Source organism: Bactrocera tryoni, chromosome 5 (genome assembly GCF_016617805.1).
Source record: "Bactrocera tryoni isolate S06 chromosome 5, CSIRO_BtryS06_freeze2, whole genome shotgun sequence".
Taxonomy (NCBI): domain Eukaryota; kingdom Metazoa; phylum Arthropoda; class Insecta; order Diptera; family Tephritidae; genus Bactrocera; species Bactrocera tryoni.
In genome coordinates, this window is record NC_052503.1 from 67,479,071 (window position 1) to 67,504,025 (window position 24,955).

Below are 24,955 nucleotides of genomic sequence, written 5' to 3' on the forward strand. Positions count from 1 at the left end.
AAAAATACCTTAGAAACTAAAAATTAATTTCCATAAGTTTAAATATTTTTTCCTAAAATTTTTGACCAAAAATATTTTTAAGAATTATAAAAAAAATCAAGAATTAAGAACTACTGTTTCCCAAATACTATATTATTTTCAAAATTTTAAATATTAAAAAATTTACTATTCAAAAATATCTTTAAAAATTATATATTTCCACAAATTAAAAATTATTTTTCAGTAAAACGTGTTTTTTTTCTAACAAAAATTATCTTTGTACATATATATATATATTTACTTAAGTTCTGTTCTTACATACCAAAAATAAAAATGTGTCCTCAAAAAATATTTTTTTTTGTTTTTATTGTTAGATTGTGTCGTAAACATTTTATGATTGTATATACTATGCTAGCCTGTAGAGATACATAGATATGTGCATATGTATATGTACATATGTAATTTCGCTTGACCAAATTCACGCAAATGCTACACAAAATGTCTCCAAATGTGTCACTACAATATTTACAATAACAAAGCTAAACGTTATGAGCATAACATATGCAATTATTTCCGACACACTCTCTTGTACTTCTATACATACATACTTATGTAGGTGCGCGCCTGACTCGAACAGCTGTTGCTGAGTAGATTACACTCACATGAGTTACGCTTGACTGAACGGTACATGCACACATCTACACATACATTTCTTGCTCATGCGTACGTTTGTATAAGCATTTATTTATTTATGTTTGTTTGCTTGTATGTGTATCACTCGGGTATATACATAAACAAATTGGCATTTGAGTGCGAGCAAATTTGTTCACAAATATGCTCAGTATGAGTATCATTTGTTGTATCAGTTGTTGCACGCTTGCGTGCCCTTGCATGCATACATACTACTTTGTACTTGTATATATGTATTTGTCCATACATAACTCTTTCCAATCAGTGCAGCATGCCATGTCAAGCGTTTGCGTGTCCATTTAAATGTAGCATCTTAAGGTAGCTGTCGCGTAGAAGTTCTCTCAGTAATATTCGTCACGGAAGTCTATGTTGCATTCATCTGTTTTTACGTTTGTTATATATTAATAATTAAACTATTATCTGTTTTGTTTTAAAAAATTAGGGACACAGCTGAAGTACAAAATATTAATAATTAAGTTTTCCGATTTCGGCCCTTCCGAATTTTAGAGGTTCTATGTATATTTATACCCTCTTGTATAAAAATTTCCTTTTTCGTGATTTCGTGAACAGTGTCGAAATTTTGAGATTCTATAGCTAGCTATAGTATACATACATACATCCAGAACTCTTGCGTGAATAGAATATACAAATAATATAACGACCTTCCGTTTTTGTGATGTTTGGATTCCAAAAATAAGTCCCGAAGTTTTGGAGTTTTATAACTAAAAATGTATAACTCTTGCTTGAAGATAATATATAAGTAATTAAGCAACTTATTCCTTTCAGGATCTGAAAAACATATCCGAAATTTTTGGATTCTAATAACATATACTCTGTCCAATTCGGAATTTTGGAAAAAACAAAACTACTCCGAAATTAGAAAATTAATTATATTTTCAAGATATTGGAATTTTTTTTAGAAAATGCTAGGGGAGCCCCTGCTTTAGAAGCTTCAAAAAATCGATTTTTTTTCCTTAAATCTCTTTAAAAATAATCTAAGAATATGTTTATAAATTTTAAAATGGCAATTCGAAGTACTTTCGAAGCTAGAAGGGAAATAGTGACCGAGCGTCTAGCAGATATATGAGCGTTTGGGCAGAAAGCGAAAACTTTGACGCGTGATTTCTCGGTTTTTCCTTTTTACGATTTTTCTTAATTGGCAGGCAAGATAGAAAAAAACTAAACGTCGTATGGAATTGGGGCAGAGTTTATTATCTTTGCCATTAAATTATCTCCTATTTGAACTAAAAAAAAAACTAAGAAAAGTTAAGTTTGAACATATTTTTAAACAACATAATATATATATGAACATATTTTTTTTGGCCAAAAACCCTTTTTTTAATTTTAAAAGATTTGTAAAATTTTACACTTGCTTTTTGAATTTTTTTAGTTTAGCTAAAAGATAAATTATTAAAAAATATGAATTTCTTTGAATCTCTTGGTTCCGATAGAAATGGCGACCTGCATCCTGCCCGCCGTCCGACAAATGCACATGCGAGATGCATCGGGCAATTCCTTCCTAAAGGCAGAATAACAAAGGTTTCGTATCCAAAAAATTAGCGAATGATGTTCAAATATATAACTCTAAGCTCTAGAAATCCTTTAATCACTTATTTCTTTCCCTCCCGAAAAAATCATAAAAAAATCCATTTTTTAAAGCCTCTAAAGCAGGCTCTTCCCTTAAGCCGGACCGTTTTGAAAAGGATTGTAATATCTCTCTACTTGGGCAATGAAAGCATAACACCGGGAGATAGTGTACCCGATCCCCCAATCGATGATTATGGAGCAAACGTTCCATTGCCCGGCCAGAAAGAAGTTCGAATAGCAATTACACGTTTGAAGAACAACAAAGCGGCGGCGGCCGATGGATTGCCGGCGAAACTTTTCAAATACGGCAGCGAAAAGCTGATACCTAAAACTCCATCAGGATCGAAAAGGACCTCTCCGAGCTGTTCTATACCAAGCGAGGTTGGACACAAGGCGACTTCCTATCGTGCGACTTCTTCAATCTGCTGCTGGAGAAAATAATTCGGGCTAGAAGTCTGAATAAAGAAGGTACAATCTTCTACAAGAGTGTACGGGGTAATCAAGAGGCTTTGAAATAATCATATAAGAAATAAAGAGTTGAGTGAAAGTTCCATCTCAAGTTGAACAAACGGGAACTCCGAAGTGGAACCAAAATATACATTAGTATTAGTATTCCTGTAATATTTTCCTTCATTTCTTTATTAGGCATGTGGAAATATTAGAAAACCGTTCTTTTGCTCAGAACTACAAAGAGTTCTCTCTACTCTCACATCCTTAGCTCATCCTCTCATTTGCTACCATTTCTCACAATACGTTTTCGAAGCAACTCTTATTTGCTACCCTTTCTCACAATACGTTTTGAAAGCAGCTGTTTGCCTGCTGATCGGCAAAATTTAAGTAAAAGTATAAGCATATTAGGTAAATGCCACAATAGTAGCAACAATATCAGAGGAACAATGTATGTTAGCAGACAGCATCGAAAACAACAGCAACAACAAAACAATTGTATAACTTTTTTAGCAGTTAGCCACACTCATAAATAACAAAGTGCGCAAACCAATTGCCAGGCATCATCATTGCCATGGAGCAGCTGCAAAATCGCCTGATCTGTATTTAATCCTGGTTACCCTACGCTTGAGTTGACAAGTGGGTTATAAATCATGACCTGTCGCATTTATGAATTTGTAGTATAAGCATGGGTATGAGTTTACATACACACATTAGGACAGGTGTATGCGATGGCAAGCATAAGTGTCCACAAAAATTGACAGAAAAGTTAGGTTAGAAGCGAATTGTGGTTGCTTGGGCACATATGCCGTGCTCTGATGTGCATTAAATGACGTTTTTGTGTGCTTGTGTGTGTGAATGACTCCACAGATGTGATAACCACTCGTTGAACTATCTCCTTGGAAGGTTTAATGGGTAATTTTATTTGACAGCATTACTAAATCTTCTTGCAATTGTAATAAAGATAAGTATTGTGTCTAACAGATCCCCATATTGTGCAAAGTATTCCTACATTTTCAGGTCGTACTCTGACAAAAATAGCTTCGCCTAACGAAGTTGAACATTTGCAGCCAGTAACAATTACTTATCGTCTTTTCTTCTTTCCGAAGCTCTTCTTCGTATATATGAGATATACTGGTATGTGGACCCATTGCAAAGAGAGTTGTTGTTGTTGTAGAGTTCTGCCGAGTTGACAGCGCTTGGCAGGATAAAAAATTGGGGTCCGTTCCGGTTACGTAGACCCGGCTGTCATGGGAACGGATAGCAGCAAAGTGAGTCGGTTCCATCGGTTTGGTGCCCGCCTGGTTTGTTTGAAACCCGCCTGGTTGTTTTGAAACCGATTATTGTTACTTTATTATCATGAATTAAACTGACTTCTGTCGTGCAAGCGAAGATCCCTCATAAGCAGAGCGAAATTATATTTTCTCTCGACATTGTTTACGGTTTTAGGCTAAAATCCTCTGAATTTTGTTTTTCCACGCTTTTGTTTAACCTACAGTGGTAGAAGGTCGGTTAGAGCTACTATTTCTTTAGTCCCAACCTTTTTCTTTCCACACTTCTAAAACGCTGACAGTACGGTTAAATCATTATTATGGGAAGAGGTTTTCGAGCATAGTTGATTGTAAGAACACTTCTTACGAAGAACACTGGAGAACGATGGAGTCCTTATAAGTAATATACCCTCACTTTCTTTTAGACTATTTCAGCGTTTGTCAAGTTTGTCCCGTTGTTTGTAATACTCAAAACGTAACGTTGAAGATTCTATGAAATATGATCATATATAAATGATCAGCATGACGAGCTGAGTCGATTTAGCCATGTTTGACTGTCCCTAATTTCCTCCTAAGAGAAAGACATTGGTGCAGTCTCCGAAGAAATTGTTAAGATCGTTCAATTTCTTGTCAGCAATCTTTTGTATTTGTGAAGACCAATATAGCTTCGATTCAACCAAAGTTGACGTTTTTTCTTATTTTATTTTCACTTAATAATTCTAGCACTTCACTCACTCACCAAGTTCATAGCATTATTCTGTATAGAAAATATACTAAACTTTCGACTTACCACTTATAATTTCGCTTGCTCTATTTATTGGAAGCCACTTTATGTAGCAATTTAACGCTAAACATAACCAGCGCACCTAACAAAACGAAAACCGCCTATAAGTAGGCAACGTAATTACTCATTTCCGCGTAAAATATTGCTGTGTGCAACCAAATAATCGCCTGCCACTCCAATTGACCTTGTTGCGTTGGCCATTTTACGCGCAAAAATCACGTTTATTATTATTGTTATTAATGTTTTGATTTTCTCCAACTCCTCCTCTTTCCATTAGCCTTATTGCAGCGCCTAAAGGTAGGCCAGCGCACATATCGCACGATACGCTGTCGTGAGCCATGCGTGCATTCGCGTAATAAGTGTTGACGTTAGCGCATTGCAACTACAACATAGTGCGATTAAAAGTACTTAACAACAACAATTACAACAACAGCGCGTATAATTAGCAATGCATTGTAAATCATGTTAGCCTGTTGAGCGCGTGCCGTTGCCAACTCAAAACGCGACAATTAACTTTACAGCTGTTATTGTGCTCGCACGCTGCACTTTTCACCCGGAGCGCTTAACCTCGCTTCGTTTTAACTTTTTGTGCGCGCTCTTTATTGGCTTTTTCGTGTTTTTTTTGCCGTGCCTGAAATACAATTAGAGCTCAATTTGTATTTTTAAAGGCGCACTCAAAATTTGTGCCCAAGCCTTACGCCGCTCCTGAAATCCTTCCTATAAGCGCCATTGGCCGAGCGGTCTGCCTTTTGCATGTTCACACACCCAAATTATTGTTTTTAGTGCAACTGCACGACATATCTCTACCTTACCCACACCTCCATTGCAGTTTTCACCTGCCTCAACTAATGCCTTTGAACCCCTGTTGCTTGCCTCCTGCTGGGTAAAAGCGATTTTTTTCACTTCCAAAGTCAACTTCACTTAATTTTGATGTCGCACCTTTCACATACTTGCCTACACTCGTCGCGCCTATGCCAATAACCTTGTGCTAGTGCTCTCAATTACTAACGGCATTCGATGTATTCACTATGTGATTGTAGTTGTAATGGAAGAAAGGCACTGAAAGTGCCGGCAATATGCAAGTGAGCCCATCAATGAACCAGGAAGTAGGTGCGTTGCTCAAAATGCAAAGCGAGTGTTGCCATATTTTTGTTATTTTGGTTTTAGTAGTAGGTTGAGGGTTATTTAGTAATACAGCCAATAACCAAAGAGCTTACATATTTGTAGCACAAAGAAGAACTAATCCACTTACCTTAATAAGTGGTTTAGCCTTGGATAGATTGGGATGTGCTGTGGTCGTTTCATAAATGTAATCATCTTCAGAACGCCCCAAACTTACTTGGCAACTAGTTCTGTTTCCCTTCGATTTATAAGTTGGTACAGATGATATAAAATCATTCTAATTTATACTTAATTTTTATGGCACAAAGCCTTTAAAAATTCGTGATGATCCTTCACGGAACTTAAAACCATCCAAGTTACACAAGATGGATCATTGGAAAGCGCATATATATAGTATATATCGAATATTAAACGTGGCACCCCCTATTTGTTGGCGAATAAGACGCTGGTGTTCGAGTAAATGCGCTAGAAATAATAAGCCAATTACTTGGCAGCAGGTTTGGAGACCACAATCGATACATCCCCACCAGATGGGATAAATGGACTGATTACCTGTCAATCTTAAATTGACCTTATTAACAAAACCACAATAAAGAACTCTGGGATAAAACAAGCACCCACCATGATTTTCCGGCGTAACAACAAAACTAGTTATGATGCATAAATTGTATGATTGTATAGAACTTGTAAATGTGAGATCCTTTCAAAACTTTCACAATATTTACGGAATTTTCTTGCTTCTCAGCTTCTCTAACCTGGATCTATGATCACTCACAATTCAAGAAGCCGAGATTCTGAAAAAGATATATGTTTGGCTCGGGCTTGTTCTGAGACGAGACCATTCGAAATGCTATCAACTGGAATTTAGCAGCCGACAGAAAGGCCGATCCGCTCTTACCACGAGAGTTGAATCAAGAAGCTAGAGCAAGATCAAAAAGACAAAAAAAAACTAAGTCTTATTGTGATTCTTTGTTCTCTCTTGGAGCTATTGTATACAATAAATATAAGTGCAAAAGAGGAGAGATAAACAGAAAGGCTTAATAGGGAATTTGATAACTATTTTATAAAGATCTCGCTTGCACTGGTTCTACACAGCGATTATAAACCAATTAATCCCTACGGTGCAGTAGTGTGGTGGGCAATCTCTCGGATATCCAATGGAAATGGTGTAGAGGCCCACTACGCTGCGTATAACGGAAGTTCTCAGAACTACAAAAGCGGCGGCTAAACATGTAACCTGTAGACCTCTTCCCTGAATGTCAATGAAAATTGAAGGGACGACAATGGTCTGCAGCAGAATTTATACGTAGAACCTTCGGGGTCACAAAGGAGTCGAAGGCAATGAGATAGTGGATAGCTAGTCAAGAGTGATGTTCTACAGTCACCCAAAACACTTGAATTGTCTATACGACAATTTGGACTGAAACTTGCCAAGGAAAACCGAAATGCTGTAAAATGATCGGGCATGCGATAAAAGAGACTATAAGAACATGATTGGAATACTCACCGAACACTGTCTGGTGGATCGGGAAGACTGCTGGAAATGTCAAGAGTGAGGCACCAGGCAAACAATGGGTACACTTAGAAGCCACTGCAGCAAAGGCGTTGAGTCCAAATAGGCTATCTATGCAATCCTTAGGCAGATGCATCTCTTGAAGTGTTATTTTTTCATTTTTACAGTAGTAAGGGTAACTAACAAATTATTAAATCAAATATCACGAATTTTCATTTTAAAATTCCTTCCTAATCTGGCAACACTATACGCTGCAAGCGAATCATTCATTGAATTTGCATTGCCTAGCATGCTTTCAGGCATTATGAATGGCCTTTTAATGCGTTCAGTATACGTACCACTACCTCTCACTTCCCTGCTCTCTACCTCCAGACTCTGCAAACGATTTTCCATGAAAGCGCTTCCGGCGGCAAAGTGATTCAGAGCGAGCGCAATATATTTTTCTTCTGAATTCTTTAATTTGCCGCAATAAAGGTGCAGCGCAAACACAGGCGGCCGAGTGATATTTAATAATTGCACAGGAGAGAGTAGGAGAGGAGAGATTTAACGAGCGCTACACAAACGAGCCCAGTTCAAGCACTGCAATCAGGCAATCAGTGCAACAAGCAATCAGTGCAACCAGGAGCGGCGCGCAGGTAATCAGTTAGGCAAAGTGCAGTTGAAGGTTTGATCAAACGTGGGAGGTGTGGAGATTGCTGATATTGGGGGCGTTAGTGCAGTTAACGGTGAAATTTATTTAATGAAATATGCCTTTGGCTTGTAAGCGCGGTTATAAGCCTGCTGTAAGCTTCGGCGCTAATGACAGTAGAAGCGTCACGTGTTGTTGCAGACAGCATATTTGCTTTTGTTGTAATTTTAGCGCAATATGAGTTCATTAGCTGATGGTATGGCAACCAAACACAGGGGCGGATACTCACATAAAAGCGGCAAGTAGACACAATCATTCGAGCGGCACCAAATATAACAACAATAATAACAAATCGTCTTTCATAACACCTAATCCGGCAATCACTTAAAGTGCAAACCACACATTGTAATTTCTTCAAATGCGCACACCATAGCTACACCTGCCACCTGCCACATGCCACATCTGCTTTTGTTGATTTTTCGTTAGCAATATAAATGCCTTTTGGCGTGACAAAGTGAACATCCGCAAAAGCGACGAACTGCCATGGACGCAAAGGCTGCGAGCCTACTCATATGCCATTGCCGTTACAACGGGACTTTGCGTGCAGAAAAGCCTTTGCGAGTGCGCTAATTGTGGCACAAACCAGCGTTTACGTATATACTCACCTGCCTGCTCGCCTGCGTGCCTGTTGACCGGCTTGCTCTTATCCACTTGAGTGGCTTGTCGGCGACTTGCGTCAACACTCTGACAGCGCTGTCAGCGTTGCTGATAGCAGCGTAGTGGTAGTAAAAAGTGAAAGCGAAGGACCTCTAATCGCAATACTCACCACCGTCGCTCTCTTCGTTACTTTGCGCTCACACGCAGCAGGTTCTCAACTCAATTGGAATTTATGGTTATCGCGGTTCGGGGTTTTTGCTGCTGCTGTCCGTTGACGCACAACAAAGGAAGTCAAAAGTGGGCCAATGCTCCATTTACATTGGCATACCCACATGCTTAAGAAGTGTGTGAAGTTTCTTTTTGTGCGCTTGTGTTGATGTGTTGTGGCACGTGCGGCACTTGACAGGTAGCGTTTTTCGCTCGCTAGCTCGTACTTTGACTTTGAAAAAGTTTCAGATATTTTGATATTCGGTTGGAATTTGTATTTGCAAAGATTTTTTGACTATGATTTGCTTAATAATGACACAATCGACTAAACTCGATAAATATATATATTTTCATTACAAAACAAGCATGAAATGTAATATTTATTGCTTGAGGCTTGGAACAGTTAGAATAAAACAATAATACTTTTAAAAAACTTGATAGCCCAATCGATATATGATGAAAAATCGATAATTTCAACCATAGTATTTACTGTTTAGAGCTTTTCGTTTAGAAGCATTTGAATAAAACAATTATCTGACCAAAAAATATGAAGTCAAGACCGATTAATTTCGATAAATATTTAAAATTTCATTAAAAGAAGTGTTAAATGTAATTTTTATTGCATGTGGCTTAGTAAAGCTCGAATAAAGAAATATTCTTTCAGAAAAATTATAGCACAATCGAATGTTATCGATAAGTTTAGAAAGTGTTAATAATTTCATTTATAACATTTACTATTTGGCGGTTACGACTGAGGAAAAATTAAATTGAACAATGTTTCCACTGGTTAACCAATAGCACTATCGATTAATTGCGATAAATTTTGAATTTTTTTCTAAAGTCTCAATAAAATTTAATATTTATGAAAATACGATTTGAGAAAGTGCAAAAAAAAGTTAAAATTATCTCACCCAAGAACATTATTTACAATCGACTTTTTGCGATAACTTTTAATTTTTTCTAAATTCTACCATAAAATTTACTGTTTATTGAAGATAGGACTTGAGAAAGTTGAAATAACCACATTATATATAATCGATTATTTTCGATAATTGCAAAAATTTTGCATAAAACCAACTTTAAACTTTTGTATATAGTATTTGAGACTTCATGAAGTTCGAATAAAACTAGAATCTTACCAGGAAGCATGCTGACAAAATCGTCTAATATCTATGAACTCTGAAATTTTCTGTAAAATTAACTAAAAAATTTATTATTCAGTGCGAGGGTCGTAGGGAAGTTCATAGAAAATAGTAATCTTGGTGGGAATTGCGAGGATACAATCGATTAATTTCGATAACTATTGAAGTTTTCTCTTAAATTGACAATAAAAATTACTATATATCTGTGTTATTTGTTGGACTTAGGAACGCTTGAGTAAAATAATTTTTTCACCAAAAAACTTGGTAATACAATCGATTAAGGGGGTATTCTGGTTTAGAAGCATGAATTTCAGGTAATTTTTAAAGTGTCGGTAAAAAAGGCAATTAATATTTTTACTATCCATTTTTTATTAGTTATTTGTTAATTTTAGAAGAGTACAGAAAAAAATTAAAAAGTAAAAAATTTCAAAAATTATGAGCTGACGAAGTGGGGAGTCTCTAAAAATTTCCACTTGACCATAACCATGATTTCAACCCTAATAGTTATCTGAAACCCAAAAAAAAAAGATTATTGGCCTAGAATAATGTCGCAACGGCCGGAACTACGGAAAACTGGGAAAAATTTTTTTCAGAAAATGCTCGACTGCCTGAAAAAAAAAGTTTTTTTGGATCACTTTTTCTGACTATTTCGAATTTTTTAAAAATAATAAAAATAAAAATTTGGGGATGGGGCTAGTTTCAACCATAGACAAGCCTATAAAGAAGACTCTTTAAAAATTTCAATTAAATCGGTCCAGTAGAACCTGAGAAATCGTGGGTATCGTTCCGAAAAAGTTAGTTTTGAGAAAACGCGAAAAAGTTTAGGAGACAATTCTAGTGAACACGGACGCCACGTCTCAAAATCGGCTGTATCTCCGAAAATAAGTCGAATTTTGAAAAATCCTTCCAAGGTCATATTTTTGAAGGTCTAGATATTCAAGATATGCAAAAAAAATCGATTTTTTCAAAATCCAAAACAAGAATACCCCTTTAATATATGGTATCTTTGAAGTAATTTCTGCATAAAATTTAATATTAGTGCTTGAGATTTAGAAAAGCCTGGACAAACCAATACTAATATTGAGAAATATAATTATTAATCTCGATAGATTTTTAAATTTTCCGTAAAATCAATTTGATATGTTTTTTTTAGCTTGCCAAAATTATGACATAATTAGTTTTGATAATTTGGGAAATGGTGTATGCAATTTACTGTTTCGTTCATAAAAAAGTTGTAATAAAGCAGTAATATCACTAGGAAATTGCACGATACAATCGATTAATTTCGAACACTTCTGAAATTTATAGCAAAGGAAGTCATTTATTTTAAGTTTTCTTGGTTTTTCTAATAAAGCAATAATCTTACCATGAGACAAGTTTCAAAAATCGATTATTTTCGATAAGTTATTTAAGTTTTCGGAAAATGTGTAAATAAAATTTAATATTTGGTACGTAAAGCATCAAGCTTTCATGATTACAAGACCAAACTCTATGGGCAACATTATGACACAATCGATACATTTCGATAACTTTTGATATATTTTGTAGAATGAACAACTTTAACTCATGAAGCTTATTAAAGCTCGAAAAAAGACCAAACTCTATGGGAAACATTATGACACAATCGATAAATTTCGATAACTCTTGATTTAATTTGTGAAATGAACAATAAAATTAACTTGAGAAATTTATGAAGCTTATGAACACTTAAATAAAAAAGCAAACTCTGAGGGAAACATTATGACACAATCGATAAAATTCGATAACTTTTGATATTTTTTGTAGAATGAAGAATAAAATTGACTATTTAGCGTTTCTATCTTCTAAAGTTTTGAATAAAATATATTAATACTCAAGAGCAAACATGCTGATAAAATCGATTAATTTCGATAAATTTATAAATGTCCCTAAATTCAGGAATAAAAATAACCAGTTGCCTAAACAACACCACCCAATACTTAAAAAGATTGATATAACCTCCATAACAGCCATAACATTTTGTAGTACTCCGAATAACTTTTTAAAGGACAAGCGAATAGATTTTTTTATAGGTCAAATATCCAGTCATCCAGCTGAAGAATCTTCGTCACTTGATGGCGGTATGAAAGCTTTTGAAGACATATTTACTATAATATTGAGAGCGAACTGAAGAAATACTTCGTTAAAATAGATGTTGAAGCCTTTTTAACGACGTATCTTCTAAGAGCTCTTTAAACTATTTATATTATCGAGAAATACTTAAAGTTTTTAAATTTGTAAATAATATAATTTAAACTGCAAATATGACATTTATTGCTACAAATTGCTGTGTGTCGAAAAAAGTTTTCACTCCCCAATACTTTGATCCTTTTGCCATGTCCTTTGATGTCCTACCGCTTTGATTTGTCTTTTTCCATGACCTTTTCTCTTTTCGATTTTAATTATGCGCCGTCAAATAAACCCAATTAAAAGTATTGCTCGTAATTCATGGAAAAAATTGTAAAGCAATTTTAGTTTGCTTTGGGAGTGCGCATGTGTGTGTGTGTGTGGATACTGTATGTATATTTTTGTGAGTGTGCACTTGGAAATGTTATCATAAACTTGCACAGGACCATTTGCATATTATTTCGCACAAGCACTCATTTTATAACTTAATTTCAACATGACCAAAAGGAAAGCAAAAATCTCATATACATATGTATACACATATCAAATACATATATTCAGTCATAAAATGTACACTCGTAAAATCATATAAATGTGATAAATCGGAGTGAAGAATATTTCTAAGCTTTATGTATGTATGTATATATGTTTGCATGTGAGTTGCCATATCAATGTTGTGCTATCAATATATGCTAAGGTCATAGTAGTTCCTGTGTAATGGGTGGTACAAAAATCACAAATAAAATAAGTAAAGTAAAAATGCAATTTTCTTACTACATTAATTCATCAGTTTATTCTTGACATGAGTATTTTTTTCAGGCTAGTTGTATAACCGAGTGAACCATCCATCGATGTCAGCTAATTTTAAGTTAAGGTTTCACATAGTTTTATTCATATACATAGCAGATATTCTTTGGTATATATGAAGTAATAAAAATCGCTAAAATGAATTACAAATCTCGGGAAGGTTGCTTAAAAAATTAACAACCGCAGCCAACTTCGTTCGTAAAATAATAAAATCAAAGAAAATGGAGCAAATATGAATATAACCAAAAGTTTGTTTAAGAACATCGCGAAATTGCTCACTTTGCTTTGATTTCAAAAAAGAAAATTTAAACCAGTTTCGCGCTCCTTTTGCACTCGCTAACAAAAAAAAAAATGAAATATTGTAAATATTAAAACCATTATCAGTGCACTAATTTAATGGATGGCATTTAAAGGCTAACCCTTTATTACAACTCATATCATATTATCCACAAAATATTACTGCTTGCTGTGCACTACATACACAGGAGCTTGGCATGTGCCCATAGTGGTCATTCTCTCGCTTGACTACATGAATTGCTCATTTCTACTGAACTTGTAGTTGTATGTATAAGTGGCATGTTTGGATAGGTATTACTTCAACTAATAGTTAGGACGTGCTTGAAAGTCAGAGTGGAAGTGAGAATGAAATACTTCATGCTGCACAGTGTGACAATTTGGCATAATTTTCTTGTACGTAAATATTTGGAATTTGAAGGCAGTCATAGAAGTTACTGTGGATCGAAGTTTGTGATTGATAAATGTTGGCAAGGGTTGAAAGAATAGATCTTGACAAACCTATGATATTAAAGAAAGGTATAACTGCATTGAAAACCATCGCGTATAAAGAAAGTATCTCCTAACATCTCTAGCCACCTTCCAGGCGGCCGTGCTTTCATTACATAGAGAACATTCCAGAGAATGCAATAAATGTTTGTATCATTATTATTTTTTTCAACAGGAACATGTACTAACTATGTATATTACCGTTTATAAAATATAGTAGGTGTTGGATAAAAACCCTCAAGCCATTCAGGTTAGATTAGATTAAAAAGGCTGGTACTGTTACATTCGTTTCGGCTATTTCTTCCTGGCCCGCTGAAAATATGACTGCAGAGATGCTTCAACCTTAGTCTTGGAAGTGGAGAATGTAGAAGAAAAATCTGAATGTTTTATCTCCTCTTATTCCTTACAACTTTCACAATATGTGTCCGCAAAGATATTACCGCATGGATGCGGATTTGAACAATATCCAAAAAAAGCTTCTACGATTGTGGCAACATGAACCATTTCGAAAAGGTTATACCTCGTCCAATCATACCAACTTTCAATTAAAAGCCTAATTATTACGCATTTCAGTGGATCTCTTCCGTTCTACTCTACTCTAGATCAAGAGGAACTCGCAGTATTGCTAAGCTTACACGATGTCTATAAGTCTGGCGCTAGAGCGCAAGAAGACATTTGGAATCGTCTCTTGTAAGCTCAAAAACTTTGCAGTTTTCCTGGTTTTAAGCAATAAAATATGTTTTTTATGAGGATTCTCTCTGCAAGCAGTTTGATAGGCCTCTGTCCATTAGAGCAGTCACGACATTCCTAATGAATTAAAACTCACTTTAGATTAGGTTAGTTTAGTAGGCCAATAAGCCACGCATAGGTCAGTTTGGTCCTTTGCGATACTAGATTTAGTCCAAAAGAACTAGTTAAGAATGCCTGCGCTTGACGCGAATTTTAACAGACTCTGTGACCTGACTATCGATACCTTCTCCTGTGTATCACATGAAGAACCTACATGGTTGTTTTGTCAATGCAGAACTTACTTGTACTTGTAAGTGCTGGTTGGTGTTAAGAGTAAGAAATTTGCCTGCCTTTCGCCGATATCTTTCTCTAGAACTTTTTTGATTGCAGACTTTGAGAGGCGTTTTATTATACTCATGGTAGGTATTGTAGAGACAGCTGTAGCGTATTTGTCTGGCAGGATTTGTTGGCTCTAAATTGTTTCATGCATTTTCGCTCTAAGGTGAAATTTGGACTGCAGCGCTGAGTTATTTAGAAACTTTTGACTGATATATGAAATTTTTACGTCATCTTGACCAATCACATCCGAAAACACGACAACGGAGTAAGGATTATTTATACTCGATGAATTCGGCTGAAAAATGAATACATTTCGATCTTTCAAATAGAATTGGCCTCAGCTTGGGCCATTCTAACTAATCTACAGTGACTAATGTGTAAGATTCGGAGAAATGTTTCAAATTTAATTACTTAAGCTTATAGTTGCCATACAAATGGAACCATCTAAAACCAGTTCATGTTGGGACAACTTTATATTTGACATTGACGATCTCCGAGCAAATTGTTCAGAGTGGACTATTTTAGAATATAGCCGTCATACACACCGACCGATCAAATTCAAGTTCCTGGTTAACTTTTTTTTAAGTTTTGCTTGTTTTAGCCCACTGTCTCACCGTTGCACCACTAAGTCAATTAGTGAGCAAAATATTCTTACAAGTCCTTGCATCAGCATGAAAATGATGAAAACCAACAAACAACAGGTAGTAATGTGAGCATTTTAATTTACAGTCTAATAGCCGATAATTACTTTATGGCCAATGAAAATGAAAGCACCGTTGGCATAGCGGTAGAAGCAAATAGAAAGAAAATAAAAACAAAACTTTTCGACAAAAGACCATCAGAGTAAGAGAGCAATTAAAGCATGGCTACAGTTCCTTCACCGGCGAGTAAGAAGAAATGACTTGAAACTTCAACGTACAAATCGAGAGGATATAAAATAACGGATTCGAACTGAAACGAAATGACTGCCATTGAGTCGTGCGTTTGTGTGTGTGTTTCGAATAAATTGCGTTACACCGACGACGATATATGCGGGGTGTAGCGTATAATATGATGGTGACCCACTTATGCGATAACCCAAGTCGCTGACGACTGCCATGATGGCCCCGCGGACCATATTCGCATAACGAAGGTTTGGAAGCAAATTGTTCGGTTTTGCGTGCGAGTTTTATAATATTAAGTGTAAAATAGTGCCAATTCCCCTGCATTCACCCTCACATGTTGCTATAAAAGAGCAATACATAGCCTCACGCAATCAACTAACAGTACTCTCCAACTCCTACAAGCATACACACACCCTCGCGTACTATAACTTGCAACATGCCACTCGCCAACCAGCAACTCATTGGATTTTGTATGAAGTGGTTGTAAAATTTAGCATGTTGTTGTTTCAGTGCTTGGAGGCAATCGTCAACTTTCTAATATACACGCATTAAGTCCACTATTGCTCGACCACTCTTTCCTTTAATCAAATATTGCGAACCCGACACTCAAACCAACGAGATCTCCTAGTTTCAGTTTTTTTTTTTGGTTTCTCCTTTCTCATTTTTCGTTGGCATATTGTGCTGTGTCATGTTCGTGTTTTTTGTTGTGTTGCTACTATTGTTGTTTGTGTTGCTGTTGTAATGGTGGTAGTGACATTTTTACTGCTTGTTGGTTTTAAGAATCACAGCAAAGTAAGTAGCCGCGAAGGAATAAGTAAAATGAAAAGCAACATAGTTGTGCGAAATTGCTGAGTAAAATAGGTGGAATGCAAGGTTAGACTGGGAACAATTATTTTAATTCCGAAAAAGATTTTTAAAACTTTTATATTTTCTGATGATGGAAACTCTATCCAAAAAAAAATTCTAGATTGAGGCCGTTCATATAGATTTTAGTAGTATTTTTTAAAGTAATATTTTTATAATATATTTAAAATTTTTATAATTTCGGATTAATGGCAACTCTATCCAAAAAAATATAATAGTAGCTTTTATGCGCTTTTTATTGGGCTTTGTTTTAATAAATTTTTTTCTTATTTTTACTAATTTTTATATTATCCGATTGTTGGTAACTCTATTCCAAGATATACATACATATATTGCGATATATGGCAACCCTATTAAAAATATTTATCTAAATTAATAATTTGTGGAATATTTTCTCTAGAAAGACATTTTGAAAATATTTTTTATTTATGTTTTTTTAACTGCTTTTACTATTGTTGTAACATTTTCTAACCCTTGACCAAATTTACACTAGAATTTTTTCCGTTATAGATATCATAGATGTCCAGTGGGGTTCACAATACCCTTGAAAACCTAATAACATATTTAAAATTTTGATTAAAAGTAAGGGTTTCTGTCATAGCCTTAGTTCTGCTTTTTCCAGACTGGATAAGGGAGCGATCAAATGGATTTAGCAGTGAACGAGGGCAAGACGACGAACGAAGAACAAATTCTACAAGTCACTCATCATCCCCGTCCTACTACGTATATGGTGCGGAGGCTTGGACGATGACAATATCTGATGAATTGACGTTGCGAGTTTTCGAGAGAAAAGTTATGCGGATAACTTCCATTCCTCCATTGGAAATACTAGATGGAGAAAGACCTGGCTACACTTTAAATTTCCAATTAGTGACAAACAGCGAAAAGGAAGAACGACTGGCGCGCTATTGTTAACTCGGCTATAACCGCGAAAGCGTTGTCTACTCCAATAGAGAAGAAGAAGTTTCTGTCATAGGGTACTGTACTCAGTATTCCGGTGGAAGAATACCGAATTAGAATAGTAATGTGAGATTTTCGCGACCTTAGCGCTATATAACGGCAAGACATTTACGAACGACCAAGGTCTAAGCCTCCGAAGGTCAATAAATATGTTCGAAACGAATCTAAAACGGAAAGACGTACAGAGTTTTGATATCCAAGGAAGTTATTTATAGTTACTAATATCCGACTCAATGTAAGAGGCGTCTCAGCGAAAACTACTAATTTTCTTTTTTATCCTCTGTTTTAGGGAACTTGGAACTGTTGCTTGAAGTTAACTACGACCTCATTTGGCCAACGGAATGGAACGCTGACATATGTCGAACTTAATTCAATTTTAATTTTTTTCCAGTGTACGTCGCGTACCGGCGAAGGAATTCTCTTCAAAGGCTACAAAATGTGGCTTGTAAGTGCAATTTCGGCACGTTCTACGACAAAAGACCAACAGCCGAAGGACTGTGGCCAAAACAAAATAAAGTAATAAGCAGCAACAAAATGTATGTGAAAGTAAAGGCGAAAATGAAATGCAAAAAGAATGCCATAGTTGAACAGAGAATGCGACCGAGACCGGTCAAGTGGACGCTGGCTTGCGATTGTAACTACAAAAGTGGGTGTGAATGAATGTAAGTAAAATAAGTACAAGTACTAGTATAAAATGTAAGAACAAAACAGCACAACAACAAAATATTCAAATTTTATTGATTTCGTGATTTTCGTGAACTGCTCCAGTTAGGGTTGGCTTGGCGTATACAAACCATTATATACAAGCACTATATCATATGAGCCGTGTATAAATATACACTAAGAAAGTATAGTTACTCTGAATTTCTTTTAATTAACACCAATATTTGCAATGCTAAACAAAAAGTGGCCTCAAAACACGCCATAAAATATAAGCACGAAGAAAGATTGGAGCAAAAATAGCAAAATGTGATTTGAGTTGAGTTGTTTTTCGGGAGCCCGCTGCTTGATATATGCGCACGAATAGAGTGTAAAATTAGAGTAGGTTAATGGGAACAAACGACGAGGTCAACATACAGTAAGATATGCCAGACGAAAGAATATTTAAATGCCCCCGCGACACGCACACACACACACATATTAATATTTATCGAGAAAAAAATCTGCGTACTCACCTTGAACGCCTTGAACGACGACACCACATACGAAGCGCCATCTTCGAGCTCATCCAAATGATATTTGCGATCACCGTCCATCGAGAACACATAACGGGCGCCACGTGGCAAATCCATTTTAGGCGAAATCTTATCCAACAAACTATCCAACGATGTGATATCGCGACCGGGACGATAACGTAACTCCACGCCCGGAAAGAAGGGATCGCCATTGCGATAGAAGACCACACGACGCGCCTTCCAGTACGAGAGATTATTATAGCGACTAGCGGCGCTCATTGCGGAATTCAAATGCGCATTGGACGATAACTCTGGCCGGGATTTGGAGCGTACGAGTGGCACTACGGGCGGTTGCTCCGAATTCTCGCTCATATTATCGATGTATGTGGGACTTAGAGCGCGACTTTGACGTCCGCTGGCCGGTGCGCCGACAATACCGTTACGTTGTTGCCAATAATCACCGATCGGAGCACCGCTTAAGCCACCAGCAGCGCCTTGCAGCTCGTAATCTTCATTGTCACTGTCCTCCGCTTGACGTAAGTGATGCTGTTGTATGGGATGAAAGCTGGTCTCACGGCCCACACCACGTTGTTGTTGCTGACTTTTTAATGGACTGCCAGTGTTGTCAAAATTATTAGCGCTGTTGTTGTTGTTGTAGTGATTATTCGGGCTGTGATGATAGCCGTTCGATTTCGTATAATCAGTGTTGCTGTTGTTGTTATTTTTCGCTTCGTTAAACTGTTTGACCGCACCGTATGTTGAAACGCCACCTTCGAACTGTGCAGCAGAACTAATTTGTGCCGTTACGTTGCCATCGTCCATAGCTGTTGATGGCTGCGGCTGCTGCTGCGACAGTGCTGTTGGCGGTGGCGATGACGTAGCCGGCGGCGCTGGTGAAGGTGCCGGCGAAGGTGCTGACTCGTTAGCCGAAACGCCGTTGGTCATAGCGGACGCCTCAGCAGCGCCGTCCCCAGCCTCGTTGGCGGACATTGCGTTTCAAGTTGTTTGAAGAAATTTGGTGTTGTTGTAGTAGTAATCGTTTTTTTTTCTTTTGCACACCCACACGAACACAAAACGCAAAATGTGTTCTCGAACTCGTTCTGGTCTTTCTAAGTTTCTTTCTTTTTAAGTGCTATGACGTTGTTATTGCTAGTCTTAAGTTTTTCTTGCCACTCTCATTTTTTTACGAGGGTCGTGTGCGATTACGCTCGCTTTTTATTAAGTCCACTTTCACTCTCAAGATTTTACGCGCAGCAGTGAAAGTGATTGTTTCCCTTACTCTCTTTTTAGCACTAATTATTTTACTTTGTTTCTAATTGCTTCCTCTCTTCTTGCTAGCCGCTATTGCTCTCTCTTAGCTTTAGCTCTAGCTAGGTGAGGGAGTCTAATTTTTATAGGAAGATGAGTTAAGAAATTCCTTAACTCACTTTTTGTTGTTGTGACGCCGAGGTGCAAATAAATACGAGCGACTTAAGGAATGAGAGCGCCGCTCGCGAGCGTAATCTATTTGCTTGCTTTTAAAGTCTGTTTTTGGTTTTGCTTATCCTTAGTATTTGCTATTTTTTGTAGTTTTTGTTTGTATGTATGTTTTTTTTGTTGTTTACTTTCAGTTTTTACTTTAACAAGCAGTTGTGTGTTTGGTGAGAGGCGTGAAAGCAGCACCTGTGAGACTTTGTTGTGCGTTGAAAGCATGTATTTTATGTTGTATGTGTCTTGTTGTTGCTGGATATTGCTAACCAAGTACTGGAGAGGAATCTATTTGTAGATTTTTTATTTAACTTTTTATTAAGTTTTTTAATTTTTTTTTTTTTTTTCTAGTTTTTTTTATATTTTTTCAAGTTTTGGTATTATTTATTTTATTTAATGTATTTTAGTTTTATTTTAATTTATATTAAAAAAAAAAAATTTGTATTGTATTTGCGTTAACTTCTCTGCTGCTCTGTTGCTGCTGTTTGTTTTTTTTTTTTTACTTTTCTTTCACTTTTTATTTCCGCTAACTTTGCACAGTTACTTTGTTTTTTTTTAACCTACAGTTATTTTCCACTGTTCATTGTTTTTATTTCGATTTCTGACGTTTTCTTTTTCATTTCTCACAGCAACACTTTCAGTTTGTTCCTGCGGCTATGCAAATCACTTGAGCACAAACATATACATACTTACACACACATAAATAAAAGTTTATGTATGTAAGTGTTATTACCTTGCTGCAGGTGATTTGTGGTTTGTTGTGGGCTTCACCAAGTTTTTAAATGCTTTTGAGCGCAAAACTCTAAAATACCGCGCTGTGTTTGAGTCAATTCCCGGTTTATTGCTTTGATTAAGTACGCTGACGCCGACGTTAACGTTGACAGCGCAGTTGGCGTCGCTTTTGTTTCTTCGTTCTTATGCTAATCGAACTAAGTTGAATCTGAAATATTAGTATATGTGTAACAGAGTTGGAGTTGGCACGAAATTTAGCCAGATGGCGCTGTGAACTACTGTTATTGGTTAACCGTTATTTGGTTTAAAATTAGTATTATGTGATGGCAGTTAATTTATTTTTGCTCACACAGAAAGCAGATATTAAATATAACTTAATGGGAGTATACTCCCTATAACCCTACTTATCCATCAGTTGAAGCAAATTGAACTTGTACTTTGGTTTCTCTTTATATTTATTTAAAAAAAAATTAATAATCGAGAATCACTTTATTGTTTTTAAAAATATTCAATTTCTGAATCATTTTCGCCACTCTGCTTGAGGCTGATAAATTGTGTGGGATTCCCCGTGAACAAATATCTTTTACACACAAACATTTATTCAATATTGAATATGTGTTGATCCTACTCTTGCCTGTAGCTTTCTTTATCTCACGATAAGTCACATGACGATCTGGCAACATTAGTCCGCGCGCAGCATCAATTGTTTCCGGAACAACAACTGATTTTAGACGACCTTAACGAAATTCCTCCTGGAATGATCTACGGCTTCGATTGAATACACAAGAGCCTCGATGAACACTAATCCTTGATGAAATTTCATCGCTAAAAATTGGATAAAGTTCGTCGATAGTTAGCACGCTGAAAAAGCTGTAAGCCATAATTGCGCGAAAATGTTCACGCTATACATAATTCCATTTTTTGGGCAAGATGAATATTTCAAGTTACTGAAAGCAACATAATAGCGGTCGTATGCCAAAACGTTCTAAGTATGTATAACGTCAAAAATGTCAGGGTTGCCAAATCCCGAAATATAACACACAACCTACGTAGAGGCATGAATCTCGAAATTGGAGCACACACTTTTCGCTATAACTGCATATGGTTAAGAAATCTTGAATAAAATTAGATAGGGAAAAATTTTAGGAAAAAGTTCTTAATTTAGTATTTATTAAGACAAAAATTAGAAATAGAAGAAAAGAGTGTCTTCTTTAAAACTTTTCTTTAGATCTCGTTCAAATAAGTAGGTAGGTAGGCAGGAGTGCAGCCCTATCGGGCTCAATTAGCACTTGATGTGCCATTTTGATATACTATACGTAGAACCTCCTGCGTCTAGATGGTAACCTCACCTGGAAGTGTCTATTGGAATCCAGCTTTGGTAGAATGTAGTCTGATTTATTAATGGGGAGCTTGTTTAGGATTACACTATTGTTCGTTCAAATAGCAATCAAACATATTTTTGAAATATGATCTTGAACTTAGACTACTTTCATTTCACCACTATTTTCGTCGCTCTTTAACTCTCTTCTTCCCTTTTTTTATACATCTCTTTCTTTCTATCATTTTACAACTCATTCGGGCTCATTCTATATCTCTCTCTTCTGCTTTCATTTCTCTCTTTTACGCAAGTTACCTTAAGAAAATGGCCTATACATTTTTATGTACGAATTTTGAAGGTTGGTGTGTGATTTTTTTAATCATGTGGCAAAAATAAACATAATAATTACTGTCTAATAGAGAATTTACGAAAAAATATTATTATAAAGTTATTACTATAAATATTATCAGCAGCTCAGGACATATTTGAAGCAAACATAATAAACACACAACTCATTTCTAAGCGACAACTGTTTTAACTCGAACGTATTATTAATTCTGTGACACTACCATTCTTCTAGTTATATTTCTAAATTTTCAGAAAATTTTAGTATATGAAACTTTTAGTTTTATTTTTATATACTTTCAATAACTACAAAAACTCCCCCTTTTATTTTTGTTGCTATCGAGGATAACGACTTTTACGGCAAAGTAACGTCAAATGGCTAATGCTGGGATTAGTGACCGATGTACTTACTGTCCGTAGCAAACGAAGTCTGTCAAAAGTTATTCTCGTAGTGACTAAGCAAAAATCAGTTGTTCTCTTTTGTCACATTTGAACAACGTTTCCATTGCTGAATTTGTATAGATGGTTTTACACACATCTAAACTTTTAGTTATATTTAAAAAATAATTTAAAAATACCAAACCTAAAATCCATGTATTAAAAATAGCATATTTATTTATAACTTTCTATTCGACTCAGGTTTTGAGTTAGTTTAAGAATATTTCAAATATCTTGAAGTTCGTTTTTTAATAAAAAATATCTCGAGACTGGCAACCCTCAGCAAAATCCAATTTTCGCGATATTCCTCGTTAGGACGGTACAAGAGGTGGTTCATTTACATTGCACTCTCATAAGATAGGCCGTGTTAGGTAATTTGGTGTACGGTTTTGCGACGGTCACTAACTAAGTATACGCAGTAAGTCATAAGGCTCTTCACTTAGTATTCTTGGGTTGTTATCGAAATTTCATAACAAAGTATTATTTGATACTGAAAAAGAGTTGTGATAATCTTGTCACTGATGATAATCGTTAAAGCCGAAGTAGTAGACAACTTCGTTTATTCGGATACCGAAAGCATTGCCGAGTAGTTATCGGCGCAGTATTGGAATGACAGGTACTGACAGCTCTTTCGCTAGACGCGATAGTGTATGTAGACTTTGCTATTACGGTTCTCTAACTGTGCGAAGTTTCTAGACAGGTACGCTTCAGCCACGAATATCACTACTACTACTAAGAGAGTGTTCAAACTCCTCAATAGAAAATGTAAAAGTTCGGTATTTAAAAAAAGATTCTTTATTTTGTACTTTTTTTCATAAAAATTTTACCAGCGTCGTGATATCGATACTTTGACTCTATGGATACGTCAAAAAACTTTAGTCAATTATATGTGATACCTTTTTGGATCCTTAAAGTAATAATTATAAAACAGCTTACTTAGAATGTATGTGGACTTCAGTGCGAGACCAATACTCAAAGGACCGAGATATGTAGAAAAATATATCTTCCAAAAATGTTCGTAGTTGATGAGATATTTGAAGGATCTGCAAATGTTATTTGTGATCTGAATTTTGATTTTTTCAATAAATTGAAGGTTTCTGCGAAATTTACTTTTACCCGTTTTACAAAAAAAAAAACATATTCTGTAATCTGCGATGTTTCTTTCGTCGAAGCTTTCATTCTCGGTTCTCTAAATGTTTGCCATGAGTTCAATTAATAGTTTGGTTTTTTTGAAAAAATGCGCTCAGTTTGAAATATCATACCTTAGTAGGGATCATATGAAATTCTAATATACTTATAACTCTTAACTGAGCTTACAACTTTTTTCTCTCAGCCTTAAAATATTACTCTAACATTTAAGACATTATTTCATCTATTTTCTTAAAAGAGTTTCTCACTATTTTGTGATGGACTAAAATTCAGTAGTCCACTTTAATATTTTCTTTCTATATTAAGTTGTATAATTGGGCGTTCTACCATTAAAACCACTATTCATATAGCCGAGCAATGTCCGCTTAATGAAGCCGTTCCTTCACTCAAACTATTTTCTCCACATAATTATGTTGTTATTATTGTTGTGCGGACAAAATGGCACAAACTCATACCAAACATTTGATTGCGAATTGCAGATATGCACGCCCACTTTTTACGCTTACACTTCCGAGTACCGTTAGCTTCCTTACTCACACGCCGCACTCAGTCCCTGGGGGTTTTCTGCACTTTTTGCACACTTCACATAAATAACGGGTTAATGACACTTGATACACTGTGCTAGAAGCAGAGTTTAAATTTCGAAATTATTAATGAAAATATTTTTGCTGAAGTTCATAATGTTTGTGCACTAAAGTGTTCGTTAAATGTCATGCTGGCGAAACTACTCAGCAAATGGTTTTAATTAATTCAACTCACAAATTATAAAAACCATTCTTCGTTTTGTTGTTCT

At 35.8% G+C, this 24,955-nt stretch overlaps 1 protein-coding gene across 1 annotated transcript in view; it reads right to left on the reverse strand.

Annotated features, from left to right (window-relative positions):
* The window catches only part of LOC120778239 (echinoderm microtubule-associated protein-like CG42247), a 107,291-nt gene extending 87,444 nt beyond the window's left edge, over positions 1-19,847 (reverse strand). The window contains exon 1 of the mRNA XM_040109997.1: positions 18,714-19,847. Coding sequence (XP_039965931.1) covers positions 18,714-19,703 — 990 coding nt within the window. The 5' untranslated portion in view covers positions 19,704-19,847. The remainder of the gene's footprint in view (positions 1-18,713) is intronic.
* Between the last annotated feature and the right edge of the window lie 5,108 nt (positions 19,848-24,955).